The 15423-nt window shown below is 38.8% G+C and overlaps 1 protein-coding gene across 2 annotated transcripts in view; it reads left to right on the forward strand.

Moving 5' to 3' along the window:
- The first annotated feature begins 413 nt into the window (after positions 1–413).
- Positions 414–15423, forward strand: part of FIG4 (FIG4 phosphoinositide 5-phosphatase) — a 50125-nt gene continuing 35115 nt past the window's right edge. Inside the window, exons 1-5 of one of the 2 annotated variants that reach the window (XM_062489935.1) lie at positions 414–558; positions 9859–9957; positions 10165–10288; positions 13228–13384; positions 14629–14679. In XM_062489935.1, the coding sequence (XP_062345919.1) occupies positions 490–558; positions 9859–9957; positions 10165–10288; positions 13228–13384; positions 14629–14679 (500 nt within the window). In that variant the 5' untranslated portion in view covers positions 414–489. The remainder of the gene's footprint in view (positions 559–9858; positions 9958–10164; positions 10289–13227; positions 13385–14628; positions 14680–15423) is intronic. The other variant, XM_062489936.1, reaches the window with a different exon arrangement.

A 15423-nucleotide genomic window follows, 5' to 3' on the forward strand; every position in this document is an offset into this window, starting at 1 on the left:
CCCCCTCCCGGTGGGAGCCCTGTCGTGCGCGCCCCCGCTGCCCGGGCAACGGGCGCGCCCCGCCCCTGCCGCTGACCCCGCCCCCGGGGGAGGGAGATGCAGAGGCCCCGCCCACACAGGGGGTGTGTTTGCGGAGCTGTTCCTGGTGCTGACCGCGCTCACCCGGCGGGGAGCGGCTCCCGGCGGGAGCAGCGGGTGCGGATGTATGTGGCGGCTCCGCCGCCTCGCCGGCCCCTGTGCCTCGCTGCTGCCGCGGCCGTTGCGCCCGGAGCCGCCGTTGCGGAGAGGCCGCGCGTGACGCGGCTCCGCGACGCAGGCGCGCTCTCGCGGCCCCCCTGCCGTGGACGCGCCTGCGCGTTGGCGCGCCGGCGCTTCCGGGTTCTCTCGGTACCGACGGCCGTTCCCCGCGCAGCCCCGCCGCTTTCCTCCCCCGGCTCCGGCTGTTCCCGGGGTGTTCCCGGGCAGCCCCCGCCGCCCCTCGGGGTTGCCATGCCGGTGGCGGCCGCCGCCCCCCTGATCAGCTCCGTGCAGAAGCTGGTGCTGTACGAGACCAGGGCTGTAAGTAACGTCCCCCCCGCCGCCGCAGGTCCCGCGCAGCGCGGGGGGGATGTCCCGGCCCCCCGGCGTGTTGGCTCGGCGGGGTTGCGGCTTGTCAAAAAACTACGCCTTGCCTTTCTTTTCGCGTGTTGGGATATGGTTCTTTTTGGTCACACGTTCAAAACATGCCAAGAAATGAGGAAAGAAAAAGGTTTAAAAGCTCTTGTTTTCATTGTGCCTCTGCAGACTTAAGCGAAGGAATGGGCTCTGTCAGGCAGGTCAGCGCAGGGCCCTGCGGTGTGGGTGCCCCAGGGTGGCAATGCGGGCTGGGCCCTGCTTGTTCTGTCCTGTGGCTGCTGTCACACAGCCAGTGCTCCCCCGTGTCAGGAGGAGTTAAGACTGGGCAGCTGAAGGTGTCCGGAATTAATAGTTAAATTAAAAATGGCTGAAGTGGTTGCTACCTGCCCCGACCTGTTTGCTATTTATGACACACTTCAGTCCTCCTTGTCTGAATGGCTGGTGAAACAGCTTCCGAAGTTTTCAGTCTGGCCTCTGGAAGTAAGCTCTTGAAGATTTTCAGCGTTCCTTAGGTCCTGTTGCAGAAACTGTAGGCATGTGTTATTCACAGTACTTTTTTGTCATGGGCAAAGTGGATTGGAGGCTGGAGTGGTAATTGCTGCTTTGGCCATGTGATGAGCACAGTGTGAATCAGAAGCCAATTCTTGCTGTAAATACCGCCGTGTTTACCATTCCTTAGCTCCCAATCAAATTTCTTTGTGTTTCATAATGTGTTGGTTTCTCCCTTGTTTCATAGTATGTTGGTTTTCTTCACTCGAGGTAGTTTTGGATAGGGTTAGGTACCGTGGCTTTAAATGTAACAGGTCAAGTTTGAGGTTCAGATGTTTCCTGTACTGATAACAAGAAAGATAATTTATATACTGAAGCCCCTTGGAAACTTTCCAAAATGTCACAGATGCAAGAATGATCTCAGTATAAATAGGAATCTGGCTTCCAGTTTTGCTTCTGTCTGAAATAGGTTTGTGCTTTTGTGATAATTCCCAGCTGAACAGCCTATGAAACAGAGAAGGATTAAAGCATATAGAGTTATTGTTACAAGTAAATTTAAAAAATGAAGGTTACACTCCAGAAAGTCTTTCCAGAATGTTACTTTTTTACCTATGCCTAAATGAATTTTGAAGGCTACCTTATTTGTCTTTCTCATTGTTGATGATAAAGGCTTTTTTTTGTTCTGTGTTCTGCTAAATTATTGTTATACATGAGCAGGGCACCAGGCAAATGTGATTTCTGAATCAGGTCCTGTATTACTCAGTTTAGTTGTTCTTGGCTCACAACTCACGCTACATCTCAGCTGAGATTTGGCTTCTTGTGACTGGCATGTGTGGATACCTGGCCTGCTTCTCTCTGAGCTGTGAGGCTTGGTTGCTGAGAGACAACGTGCTGTGTGCAGGGCAAATATTGTGCTTTGGAGTTCTGTCAGCTATCTGCTGTTCTCTGGGCCTCTCCAGCTGATCCTGTTATTTCAGGAACCACAATCTTTTACATCTGGCCAGTGGCAGCTGGCAGTCTCTACCTGAATGGATGGATTTGTCCTTGTTGTGCTTTGTTCAGAATTCAATGAGGGGCAGATCCAGCAGTCCTGATTGCTCCAGGAGGTAAAATGGTTTTCATCAGGTGTGAAGGGCATCTCAAAGCTGTTACTTCAGTTACTTCTTGGGAATGATGAAAATGGAATTTTTTCCCTGAGTAAGCTTTTGTTCTTACTTTTAAAAATTAAAAATTGAAGTGCTTTGTGGTTTGATATCCAATTTCTAGTAATTTTTTCAAAAGAAAAATTCAGTAAGAATCATTTTGGTATGATTATTTGAAAAGACTTGCTGCACTTAATAAATGCATAGACTAAGGGATGTTAGAAGGGACTTCCAGAGAGTACCAAGTTGAGCCCTCTGTTCAAAGCAGCTTCAATGAGCATATTGCTCAGGATTGTGTGCAGCTTAGTTTTGAATCCCTTCAAATACATAGATATTACAACCTCTGTAGACCACTTGAAAGAGTTTGTCTCTCTTATCTACACGTTCCTGTTACATGGTTTTAGACAGCAGCAAGATGCCGCCAAAGTTTTCTGAAGGCTGAACAAACCTAAACTCAGTTCTCTCAGCTTCTCCCCGCGCATCACGTGCTGTGTCCTGTGGATCATCTGGAGAGCTCTCTGCTGGACTCTGGTATATCAATGTCCGTCTTCTGCTGGGGAGGCCAGAATTAAACTTCTGGTTTGATTGGTCGCTGTTACAGCTCATTCAGTGTCATGTTGTGCTGCTGACAGACTTCTCCCCGAGGTATCCCATGCCATCTCCTTTGCATAAGATCTCACAATCATGCAGTTGCTGGCCATGACAATCACTGGGACAGCATAAGCATCATTCAGAAATAAAAATTAACAGCTTTCTTCTGTTTCAGGTTGCTCTTCTGATTTCCCTGATGCCTAATTTTCTAGACTTGCTAGACCCAGCTTGTGGGATTTGGAATTGTTTGAGATACAGACTAACATGAGACTGAGAATGTATCCTAAGATTTCTGGTGCAAAGAAGGAATTACTTAAGTTGTCAGCAGTGGGAGAAACAGTGAAGTTTACACTGGTCATACAGCTTATTTCTGTAAAATCCCTGTGTTAAAGCAGGAAGAGATGAAATGGATGAGGAAGTGGAAAAAGTGGATATTGTTTACAAGGGTTTTCTTTGTTTGGGTTTCTTTTTAGATAAAAATACAATAATATTATTGAAGTAAAAAAGGATTGGCTCTGGTAGTGTTATTGGAGTCAAATGAGAGACTGCAAGAGGTGAGGAGAACTGAATTCATGGTGTCAATTGAATTAACAGAGAGCCAAATTCTATATTTTCTATTAATGTTTATATTTAGGATAGTTGCTGAAACCTACCTTTTCAACTGATGCTTTGGGTCAATAAATGCCACAGAGATGTTAACTGTATCTCCCAATTGTCCTAGGAAGTTGAAAGCTTGCTTAGAAGTAGTCAGAAAGATGAACTGAAGGATTTATTCAGATCAATGCCAATTATCTTTCCTTTTATGCATATATTGATCACTGAAATGCACACCAGAGGGCACTAAAGATATTTGAGCACTATGACTAATAAAAGATAAAATATATTTTTCTCTTCTTCAGGAGAAGATAGAACTTTTGTGTTTCTTCCAGATGAAACCCACCTGAAAGCTGTAGGTTAATTCACTGGAAATTATCGTTCCCCTGAGGCAGCATGACATTGAAAAGGCAATTTGTGTTGTCGCTAAAAGTCATATCACTTGCCTATCTTTCAGGATATTATGAGGCTTAATTAATAGTATTTTATTCTAATCAGGTTCTTTTACAGTCTCCATCTCCATAGTATCCAAATGACTTGCACAGGCTTATTAAGTAGTGTGACTGGCATAATTACCTGTAGATATTTCTGCCCTTTATTCACCAGAGAAAACTATGGGCATTTGTTTTATATTAAATGTAGTTTATTCTAATAATAACAGTGTAAAGATTTTGATGTTAAAATTCCAAAGGTTGGATATTTAATGTTGAAGTTAATCTGTGGTCAATTTGGAGAAAGTTCAATGTAGAATATGATTTCACAGAAAAAGCTATAGAATTTTTAGTGGCTTATGAAGTGCACTGATTTATATAGGTGGATATCAGACACATTTTAAAAATGTTGAAAATAGTGAGCAGCCTACTGGGCAATCATTAGCTATCAAATTTACTTTGACCATGAATATACTGAATGAGAGGTGAACAGGAGATGAGTAACAAGAATAAGGTTATGAAAAGGGATCAATCAGTGTTAAGATAAAAATAAAATTAAATATACTGAACAGTGAAATTACTGTGAAGATTTTCAAGTTGCTCAAGTCAAGGGTGATGCTGTGACTGGAGCATGACCAATGAAATATTTAATCCATTCTGAAGTCCTGCATATAGGAAAGTAGTTGCAAATTCAGGCAAATTACATAAAATACAGTCTAGACTTGTGGTGGCCTTATGTATTTAAATCCATTCCTCTATTGAGGTGCAGTGCCACAAGGAAAATCTCTGGCTTTGTTATGGAAGGAAGAAACTTAGTAGAAAAATTCGTAAATAAATTAGTGTGGAGTGAATGAGGAATCATCTGAGAGGGATTATTTTTTTCAAGTAATGTTTTTAGGATTGATGTACTTAAACACTTTCATTAATGTTATTAGCACAAAATGTGGGCCAGTTCTGATTAGTCTTTTAAAGTATTGTAAATAATTCGGATAATCAGAGCACAATAAAGCAATAAATGGTGATGATTCTCAGAAGCAGATAAAAGAAATAATTTGAAGTATAATGGTATATTATAAAAGTTACCGTGCCTTATAATACATTACACACCAATGAAAGTTTACTGAGAGTTTATCAATTCAGGAGCAGCAGAGGAGAAGGGGGAGGATCTCGGTGTTTTATCTGAAGGAATGGGAGGGTTGAGCTGCTGATGAATTACAGCTCTGAAAAAGAAATGTGGTTATTTTTGGTATGGTCATTATTGAAAAATACTAATCTCTAGAATAAAACCTTGTGCATTATATTGTGTAGATTTACAGTCCATATTAATCTAAACAACAAGAATTCAACCAGGAATAGGTCCATTGAAGGTCCAGTGAGTTAACATACATGCTAGCAGTGTCCTGGGAGGAGTAAAGGAACAGAAAGTCTTCTGTAGTCTATTGAAGTGAGTGCTGAAAAGGCATCCAGTTACTTATTTTTCTGAAAGCATTCCAGCAGAATAGATGCTAAAGAGCAGATAAGTATTTGGCTAAAGAGCAAATAAGTATTTGGCTAAAGAAAAATGTATAGATAGATAATTAATAGATTTAGCTGAGAATTAGAAGGGAGAATCTGGAAGAATGCTTCAATGGATTAGCAAGAGAAAGGTCCTGTTTGGGACCAAAAAGCTTTGATTGCCTTGGGACAAAAGGGATTCACTGAATTCTGTGGCTTGTAGGATGCAGAATGGGTACCCATTCCTACATGCCCAGGGAGTGGTGCTTGGTGGCATATGTTACTAAAATTTCTCATGTTGAAGGAGCTTCTTTTGAAGAGTTTCAGCAGATTATGGCAAGCAGACAGCTTTGTTTTCCAGGTACCTCTTTTTGCAGCTTATCATGGCTTCCTTTCTTCACATCATTCTGACAGTTTCTATGAGAGATGAAAGACAGATGCTTCCAGAATTACTCTAGGTCCTGTAGAAACAAGGAGCAGGGTGGATTTTTTTTTTTACATTGAGGTGTAATTATACCATGATTCTATTTTAATTGTTAGTAAATTACATAAATTCTCCCCAGATCAAGTCTGGTTTGCCTGCAGTGGTCAGTGTTAGGCAGTCTTTCTGTTCTGACCCATCACCTTTTCCATCTTTATTTTTTGTGTCTGTCCTGTTGAGGAGGGGGGGAGGGTGAGAGACCAGCTGGATAGGGATCTGGCAGATGGCCAAGGTGAACCCACTTCTTCTGGGCTTTGTATTTTTAGACACATCCGTGCTCTCAACAGGTATCATTTGCAAGCTTTTTGTCTAAAATCATAAGTGTTTTCTTAATGATATTTGCAGATTTAAAAATTGGCTGTATTAGTGCACTGCCTGTATTTCAACTTATAGTGTATTTTTGGACTTGTTTTTTCCTACTGATTAAACTGTTTGTAGCCTTATAACTGAAGATTGAAAAAGTTTTTTGCTGTGCTAGCATTCCTTAATCATAATTGGTCTATACAAAGAAGCAAATCATAGACTCAGAGTTCTAAGAAGCAATATTAAAGAAAAAAGGGGGGAAAAAAGAAGTGAGCAGAATGTTTGATTTCAGAACTACTATCCTGCCACTAAAAAACAACAAATTGCAGTAAGAAGTCTTTTTATTTTGTTTAGACTCCTCTTAGAAGAAGCTGTTTTGTTTGCTTTGGATGAATCAAAAGATTGATAAAAGATGGTGTAAAGCCTTTCAATTAGATTGCTTTGGTTAAAACTCAGTCCCAGGTGGAAATGACTAATGACTGTTCCCATCTTGTGGTTGCTTAGTGATAATTGTGCAATAAATTAAACTTCGGTCCAGCTCTTGTAGCTGCCTGGTGTGTTGCCATGGTTGGTAAAATGTGCTTGTTAACAAATTTCAGCAAAGGCCAGGGGCAGAGTAAGCCTGGAAGCAGCATGGGTCACCTCAGGTATGGCTGGAGGGTTCTGGCCAGAGCGGGATGAGGGAGCCAGCAGTTTCTCCTCGAGTACTGTTCTCTGGAAAAATTACTTTGTTGGTCAAGGTTGCATGTTTATCTAAATGCATCGGCTGTGCTGTGGAGTGGAATTGTTTGAGACACTTGGGAAATGCTTCAAATTATTCAGTTCAACTTAGTAACAAACAGAATGAAGTAGTAAGGATAAATACTTCCAGGAAGATTTCTGTAGCTTTTTCTCTTTTTTTTTTTTTTTTTAATTGTAACAATTTCTGTTAATCAGAAGAGTTGTAAACACTATAGCACATTTTAGCTTTGATTTATTTTACAATTATATTGCAACCGTAGAAATTTATTTGCTGTTACATGTTTGGGGTCGTGTTGATTTGATATTTTTTCTTTATAATTTCCTGGTATTCATGTGATGGGAAATATAATTACAGCACATGTCACTAATATGATTTTATTCGTGCTCAGTGTCATCCAGTAAGACAGACTTACTTATTCATTAGATGCTTAAATTAGGTAGCAGAAACAGCTAATCCTGAAGTGTCTTTTTTTTGTGGTTTTTTTTTTCATCATTAATTTTCATGCAATCTTTGTTTTTCTTTCAGATCTTAAAGGTTGAATATGAGTGGGCATATCAGACTGTTTTCCAAGTAGTTCTGAGCTTATTAGCCAGTCCCAAAAGCTTCCCAAGCAGAGGTCTATTTTGGGTTCCTAGTTTTGAACACTAACACAGATTCAAAAGTTTTTGCAGATGTTTCCTTTATTACTTCCACAAGAATATCCTCTAACATGCAGTGGGTAAAATGCCCATTTGCTAAATAGAGATTTCTCATTGCTTGCCTTACTTTAAATCCATTGATGCTCAGGTTTGATGTTGCTCTCAACTGATCTTCCTTAATCCATTACACAGTCTGGCTCTCCAGCTTAAACCCTGTAAATCAGTCTTTAAATTACTTCAGAGAGCCTGTTAAGTACCATTCATTTTGGTGGTTGCTTCCTTGGTCTGCAGGTACAATTACTCCTCATCTAAGCAGCAGCTCAGATGTTCTAAGCAGCAGCAGCAGCTCCTAATGCTGGCCCTGTAGCTGTGCACAGCCCTCTGTTGCAGCTGCCAAGTTGATGTGAGTGATGCATTCCTTATAGCACTTCTTCATGTTTTGTTGGTTAATTAAAATGGAAGTGGAGAAGTATGCAGCTGGACTTCCTTAAGTAATAGCATTTGCAACTCTGTATCACCTGTTTCTCCCTCTTCCCCCCACCATGTGTTATGTGTATTCCAATGTGGTCCAAGCTGCCATTAGGACAAGCATCTCAGAGTTGTGCTCTTCTATTTTTATTCAGTATTATTTGCTGGTAACCATAGGTGTCACTTTGGGAAGAAATTGCATTCACTTAGCGAGCTGGACATAGTGGGACATCCCTGAGTACTGACGTATTGTGGAATACTTAAAATTGTTTACCTTTAATTAACTAACAGCATTCTACAAATACAGAAACTGCACTCTTGAAATGCATACTATCTTATCACCTGATTTATTACAAATGAATGTATTTCCCTCTGCCCATTCACCTTTGCTGCATAAGAAAAGGATGATATAATGACATGGCCAAAGCAAGTGTCTCTCTTGGTGGTTTGGTGTCTCATGCTGATGGTGAGTGGTACCAGCAGAAGAGCTGTACCACTTGGTGCCATGCACTGTCCTTATGATTTCCTTCCTGGGAAGCAAGAGGTTGGCACTAAGGGATCCCCTGCAGAGGCTGCTCTGAGGAGGCCAGGCTGGGGAGCCTGAGCTGGGCCCTGCAGCACATCACTGCTGCCTCAAAGGCTTCAGCGAAGGAGTGTTGTGATGGCATATGAATTTGAAGGGCCTGTTTACTGTCATTTGGAAGTAAACAGCAAAACTTACCATTCAGCACAGTAATGTCAGTGTAGAAGGTGGAGCCAGAAGTTGGTGGTGTTTCCTTGTATGGCTTTTAAAGTTAAGTATTTTATTTTCCTCTTTAGAGCTTACTGAATATTTATATGCTTTTGTGATTTCAAGGAAGCTGAAGAGGGCTTTAAGTTCTTCTTTCGCCTTGAATATTTTTAAAGTAAAGATGTTTCTTAACATCTAATTGGTATGCATTATGAAATTGTGAGTTTTGTATGAATATGATTATTGATTTCCTTTCCCACATCCTAAATCCATGTGACTCTTAGAGTTAAGAGCTGACGCATAGATCCACATGAATTTGCCATGCTTTCCTACTAGGCTGAGCATTATTAACGAGTTCCACCTTGCTGTGCTAGCACCACACTGATTAAATGAATAGGAAAAAATGAGAGCTACTTTTAGAAGTCAGTCCTGCAACTTGTGCTTATTGTTAATTCCTCTAAAAGTATAAATTAATTTATAGTTTGATCTCCTTACATGAAAAATGGACATACTATATGTTTATCTGTGGTCATTCTTTCATATTTTAAATATTAAATAAAGCTAATGGTTTTTTAAACAGTAATATTGTTAACCAGAAAATTTTAGGTTTTTGGAAGAACATTGTGGAGAAGACTATCATAGCATGAAAGTTTAAGTAAAAATAGAAGAAATCTTGCAGTCCTGAAGTACTTACAATTTTGCAGTGTTTAGTATGGATCAGGAAAAGAAATAGCAAGGGAGTACAATATAGCAACAGCTTTAGATCATGAAAAGTCAAAAACTCATGTATAAGCTTCTGCTAAGTTGTACAAAGCAAGTGAAAAGACAGTAATGGCTAGGGCAGGATGTGGTTGGACAGTACCTGGTGTAAGTTACAGTTTATCTTTTCTAAATAGGTTTTAAAGTCTTTTAAGTTCTAGAGGTTGATTGTATATAAATATACTTACCTAAGATACTGGTGTCTAAACCAGTTTATTAACAGTCCATATGGAATATTGCATATTTGATTGCATACAGTAGGAATGGATCTAGTCTAGACAATATTTAAAAGGGATTGCTGATGTCTTACATTACACTGGGTTCTCGTTGCTTTGTCTTGTATAATACTCTGACTTGTATTGTTGGTTTTCTTTTATGTAGCGGTATTTCCTAGTTGGAAGTAATCCTGCAGAAACCAAATACCGTGTTTTGAAAATAGATCGCACTGAACCAAAGGATTTGGTTATAATTGATGACAAAGTAAGTGCCTCTGCATTTAGTTGCTGGGCTTTTTTCCCAGTTGTTTTAAATGATACTTGTTGGTAGCCCTGAAATGGGAAACAAAGAATGTAGAGCAGGCCTTTGGTTTATTGTGTATTTCAGAAATTAAGCAAATTCTACTATTCTCTGACATGAAATAACATTTAACTACCAAAACAGTAACCTCTCTGACTTTTTATTTTAAAGCATGTTTATACACAACAAGAGGTGAGAGAACTGCTTGGTCGTTTAGACCTGGGAAACAGAACAAAGATGGTGCAGAAGGGTTCTTCTGGGTTATCTCGAGCTGTCTCTGCTTTTGGTATAGTAGGTAAGTGTTTTGATTGAGTTTATAAAATCTTTTGTTTTCCTAGGAGGTGAGGGTTATTGTGGCATGCTATATATCTTTGTCTCCCCTGATTTTATCTGTTTATAAAATTAAAGAGGATTTAGAAAGTTGTCATGCTCAAAAATAAGTAAGTTTCTTTGTATTTTTTGAAAACAAGTGGTCCATACAGGGGTGAAAGTTGTGTTGTAAACAGTCTTTTCTTTGTCACTAAGGGACACATCTAGGAAATAGCCAAACTCTAGAAACTTGGTTGAAGATGTTACCAAACTCAGCTGATCTTAGAGTACAAATCATGTGGAACCTGGCTCCTGAATTCCAGACCTCTCAGAATGCTTTTTAAAGGGAAAATGAAAGTCAACATTCTTTATTTAGGTTGCATTTCTTTATCACACAGTATTCAGAAATACGACTTTTATTTTTGGTTAACTTCTTGCAGTGACATATTTAAAGATTTCTTTTTCATGTTTGAACAAGTATAACTGACTGGTATGTCAGTTGAATTTTAAAATGCTGCTTAGCTGTCCTCAAGCATTGCTTCAAGGATTTAATAGCTTCTAACTTCATCTGAAAGTCACTACTTTCCTCCCTATTATCAGATAACTGAGGTCAGTATATTGATGGCTGATGTCTCTAAAGTAAATGTTAGTGTACTGTGACAGCCCTCAAGACTACTTTATGGTTTATTAGAATCAATATACACCTGGACATTTAAAGCCAAAGCTGCAGAGAAAGTGGAGAATGCAATTTCTTTAAAGGATGCTCCTGAATTTTGCATAACAACCAAACATGATAAATTCTATTCTAATCCAAAGTGGCAAATTAAACAGACTTTCTTCTTCATTCTTTTTGTCTGTGAAGCATTTTGGAACTTCTCAATGCATCCAGCTTTTCAGAAATGCCTCAGATGGTGTTTATGTTTCTTACTGATTTAAGAGTATTCGTAATATGGGTAAACCTAAAGGAGCTTCTAAAAGCCTTGCAGAATTGGGGTTGTTTGTTTGTTTTGTTTTTTTGGTTTTTTTTGCACAAGCCATCAGTGCTCACTGGCTAAATATGTGATAAATACTTGGTTGGGATGTGGTTGCAATCAATTAAAATTTTGCATCCCATTTGTACGACTGTTTATATGCACTGTTCATAACCAGGAGAGTTTCTATTCTGTATTGGTTAACAGATATGGTGTGTGTATTTCCAGATGACTCTTTAGAAGTAACAGACTCTCTATCAGATTATATACTTCCAAATTACATGAGTCAGACCATATCTGTATAAACATGTAATTTGAGGGAATGCAACTGGTTGTTTATTTCTGCCTCCTGGCTCAGGTCAGAAGAACAGGGCTATTTTTTCTAAAATTGTAAAGAACAGCTTTGTTCTATCCTCTAGTTATTTCATTAACCAGATGCAGTACATTCAGTGTGCTCACAATGGGGGTGTTGATAGGCTGAGTTGTGGTTTACTGTGTAGCATTTAAAAGTAGAAATTGTTTTTAAAAGGAGGGACCTGGGCCAAGGAGAAAGGCTCAGTTCCTTATCAGACTTTGGTATAATGTTTGGTGAAATTCAAAGGACAGAGGCTGTTCACATAAATGATTATAGTACCTGGAGGATACAGGAAGAACTGTGACTACTGTTTAACAACTGAAATTCAGTAGTCTACTTCAAATGGAAGATCTGTTTCTTATTGTCAGCAGGGCCTCCTGTCTTTGTGCAGGTGAGAGTGTTTTTCCAAGGGGGGCTAATAAGGTGGAAGAAAAGATTTGCAGTTCATTTGATCACCTTGCAGCGGTGGCCGGGAGGAAAATGTGTGCTCTCCTCATCCTTCTTCTTTACTTCATAATACAAAGCCAAAAGAACTGAGTATAAGTGCAAGTAAAACTATGAATTGTGAGGGTCCATTTGTGTCACAACATCATCATCACCTCCATCCCTAAATTAATTTATTTGTTGATAGTGTAGTACTGAGTGAGTTTCAAGCTCTCAGCAACCTATCAGAGCAGTAACCTCCAGTAGCTAGTTAATGTAACATTACTTATGAAAGCATATTACTGTTGTACTATACTGTATTAGTAACACTTTTGAGTTCAGGGGTGGTTAGGCATTTCTATTTTTCATTTGAATATCTACATTTGTGTTGTATTTAATGGTTTGTTACACTTTTTGCTAATCATATATTATGGAGGTATCCAAAAGAGGCACTTCATGAAGAAGCATGGCTATGCTCTGCAGGGAATGAGGGTGGAGGTTGCAGAAGCCATCTTTTTATAGGCAATAAAACCAGACACTGCCTGTTCTACCTTCTTAGCCTTCTGCATTTCAGCAGGGTCAAGTGTTGATATCTGAGAGAGGAAACAGGAAAAGAAGGAGTACCCCTGATACTCTGAATGGGTGATTTGAGGGAGATGCTGCTCTAGTCAAGGAATTCAGTTCCCTGCTGTTAAGGAGAGAGAGCACAAAGCTGTCATTTTACCCACAACTCCTTTTGCTGTTCTGTGTCCGTCTCCAGCAGAGAATACATGAACCTGAAAAGAAAATTGGAGTCTGGGATTCTTCCTTTCCCTGGAAAATTAACTTCTTGGTATCTGAAGTAGAGTATGCCTCACTCTGAATAGTCAGAGACCTATCAAAACAAAGTACAAGTATGTTAAGTAGACAGAAACATAGTCCAAATTTTCAATATTGCCTAGTATTAAAAGTACCCACAGTGGGAGGGGAAATAGATAAAAACTATGTATTTCATTGATTAATGGAAGTGAATTTTAAGACTCTGTCTGTGTACATATATATATATATATATATAGCATTAAGAACAAATAAAAATTCTTTGAAGTCTTGAGGCAATTCTGATACTGTTTTGCTAAATATGTTTTATCAAATTAACACAAACATGCAACTGAAAGCATTATAATGCTGTTTTAACAGGTTTTGTCAGGTTTTTAGAAGGCTACTACATTGTTTTAATAACAAAAAGAAGAAAAATGGCAGATATTGGAGGTCATGCAATATATAAAATAGAAGATACAAATATGATCTACATTCCAAATGACTCCGTAAGAGTGAGTCATCCTGATGAGGCCAGGTAATAATGTTGATAATCAATATATACTTTTTGAATATTTTCTAAACAATGTTGAACAGCAACTAGAAACTTCAGTCACGGTTTTTTTGTATTAATATGTCATTCAAGCCATTTTATCTTGTTAGATGGAAGATAGGCTACAAATTCTGTGGCCTCTAACCCGGAGAGTAAATGCAGCTGTCATAGTCTTCTAGAGTTTATTGTCCACATTTTCATGTCAAGGCTAAGTTTAGCAAATCTGTACCAAGAAGTGTCAAATGTAAGCATTGTTCCTGCAAGGGCAAAGTAATGCTAATATTGTACAATTTGGGGCACTGTTCTTTATTTGATGTTGGTCTCACCTGAAGAGATCTTTTGTGCCCTTCAAAAAGTGCTGAATAGATTTTTAAATGATTCTGTGCTGTCAGAATCTTGTGAATGTTGCAGTTGTAAAGGACGATGAAAAGATTCACCAGTAAGTTTAACTGCTTCCTTCTTTTCAGGGACTTTTTAATGAAGAGAGAAATTTGAGCCTGCATGTTTTTATCAGGGTAGGGTAACTTTGCTTCTGTGAAATAGCAGGCAACTGGTTTCAGTAAACTGCTTTTCAGTCTGTACTAAGTGTGAGTAGTCAGAACGTGATGGTTTATGATAAATGGATGTCAGGTAATGAACCAAGCCAGTAGTAAATATTACAAAAGCTTCCTCTTTAAGATGGGATTGATCATAGATCTCAGTCTCTCCTCTTAGTGTGCAGCAGACCATGTTATCTAACCTAGATATTTATGGTGTCAGACGTTTTGTTATTCGTAGACAATGCAATGGTTTCTTCTGGGAATTTGCAAGGCTATGACAGATTTTACTAGATATTTCTTTTCTTGCCAATTTATTTGAGAGTAATTGAAAAAAATTATTCCTTTGTAGTATTTTTGAGAGTTTTCCTGGTTAAGTACTGAAAAAATTGATGTGCATAAGTGGAAAATAGAACCATAACTTTACAATTGCCTAAAGAAACAGAGTATGTATGTGAGTAGACATTAGTTTGGTTTTTTTGTTTTTTTTTAAAAAAGGTATTTGATTTATTTAATCCATATACTGACATTCTAGTGTAATTACCTGTCAAAACAATTACAGTAAGATAGGACGGGAACATAGGACAAGAATCAATCTGTATGTGTAGTGTCTTCTGTGATCCTCTGAATGACTTTTTATGGTCTATGTGGTTAAAATAATGATCTTCCCTACAACTTGAATTATTTTGCTAGGTATCTGAGAATCTTTCAAAATGTGGACCTTTCTAGCAACTTCTATTTTAGGTAGGTATTAGTTACTGTTACTTTAAAAAAATGTGCACTTACACTTGCTAGAAGATTATAGGTTTTGTTTTTGATACCCAGGACTTTTAGGTTGAATAGTCTAGAGAAATAAGACACATGATCATCTTGCTTGTCCCTTTTCTTCTGTGTATCTTGAACCTGCTTTCTGCTTTTAAAAAAATAGCCAGGAATTTAGTCTCCATTAGGATAAAAAATATAAAACTATTAATGGCATGGAAAAAAGTAGACACTGAAACTACTGTTTCCACTGGCTGTTCAGCCTTGCAAGATTATGCACAAGTTCTCTCTATGGAAAAGTGTTATGTTTCAGGGGGGCTGCTTGTCTTGTTATTTATTCTTTATTGATCTGATTTTCCATAAATAAAACTTTGCCTTGATTCAGGAGCACAGGTAGAGAAATAGGTCCTCATTTAAGATACACCCTGTGTGCGGTATGTCTTTCATAGAGCTTTCTAGGCATTGCAGTTCTCTTGTTTATTGTTTCATAAATGCCATACCTAAGACAACTTTCTGTGTCCCAGGTACTATTAAGTGAGATTTGTGTGACAGCACAAAAATGGGAGAAATAAACAGGTGATAAATCTGCCAGTAGTAGTTAGAAGACTTGAAGACTTAAAAAAAAATAATTAAACAAAAAAATCCCTCTTGCAATTACCAAATGATGTGTCAGTCTAGAAGATGCTTCCTCTTGGAAAATGAAGGCTTTTTGTCACAGCTGAATCT

This window comes from Cinclus cinclus, chromosome 3 (genome assembly GCF_963662255.1).
Source record: "Cinclus cinclus chromosome 3, bCinCin1.1, whole genome shotgun sequence".
NCBI lineage: Eukaryota > Metazoa > Chordata > Aves > Passeriformes > Cinclidae > Cinclus > Cinclus cinclus.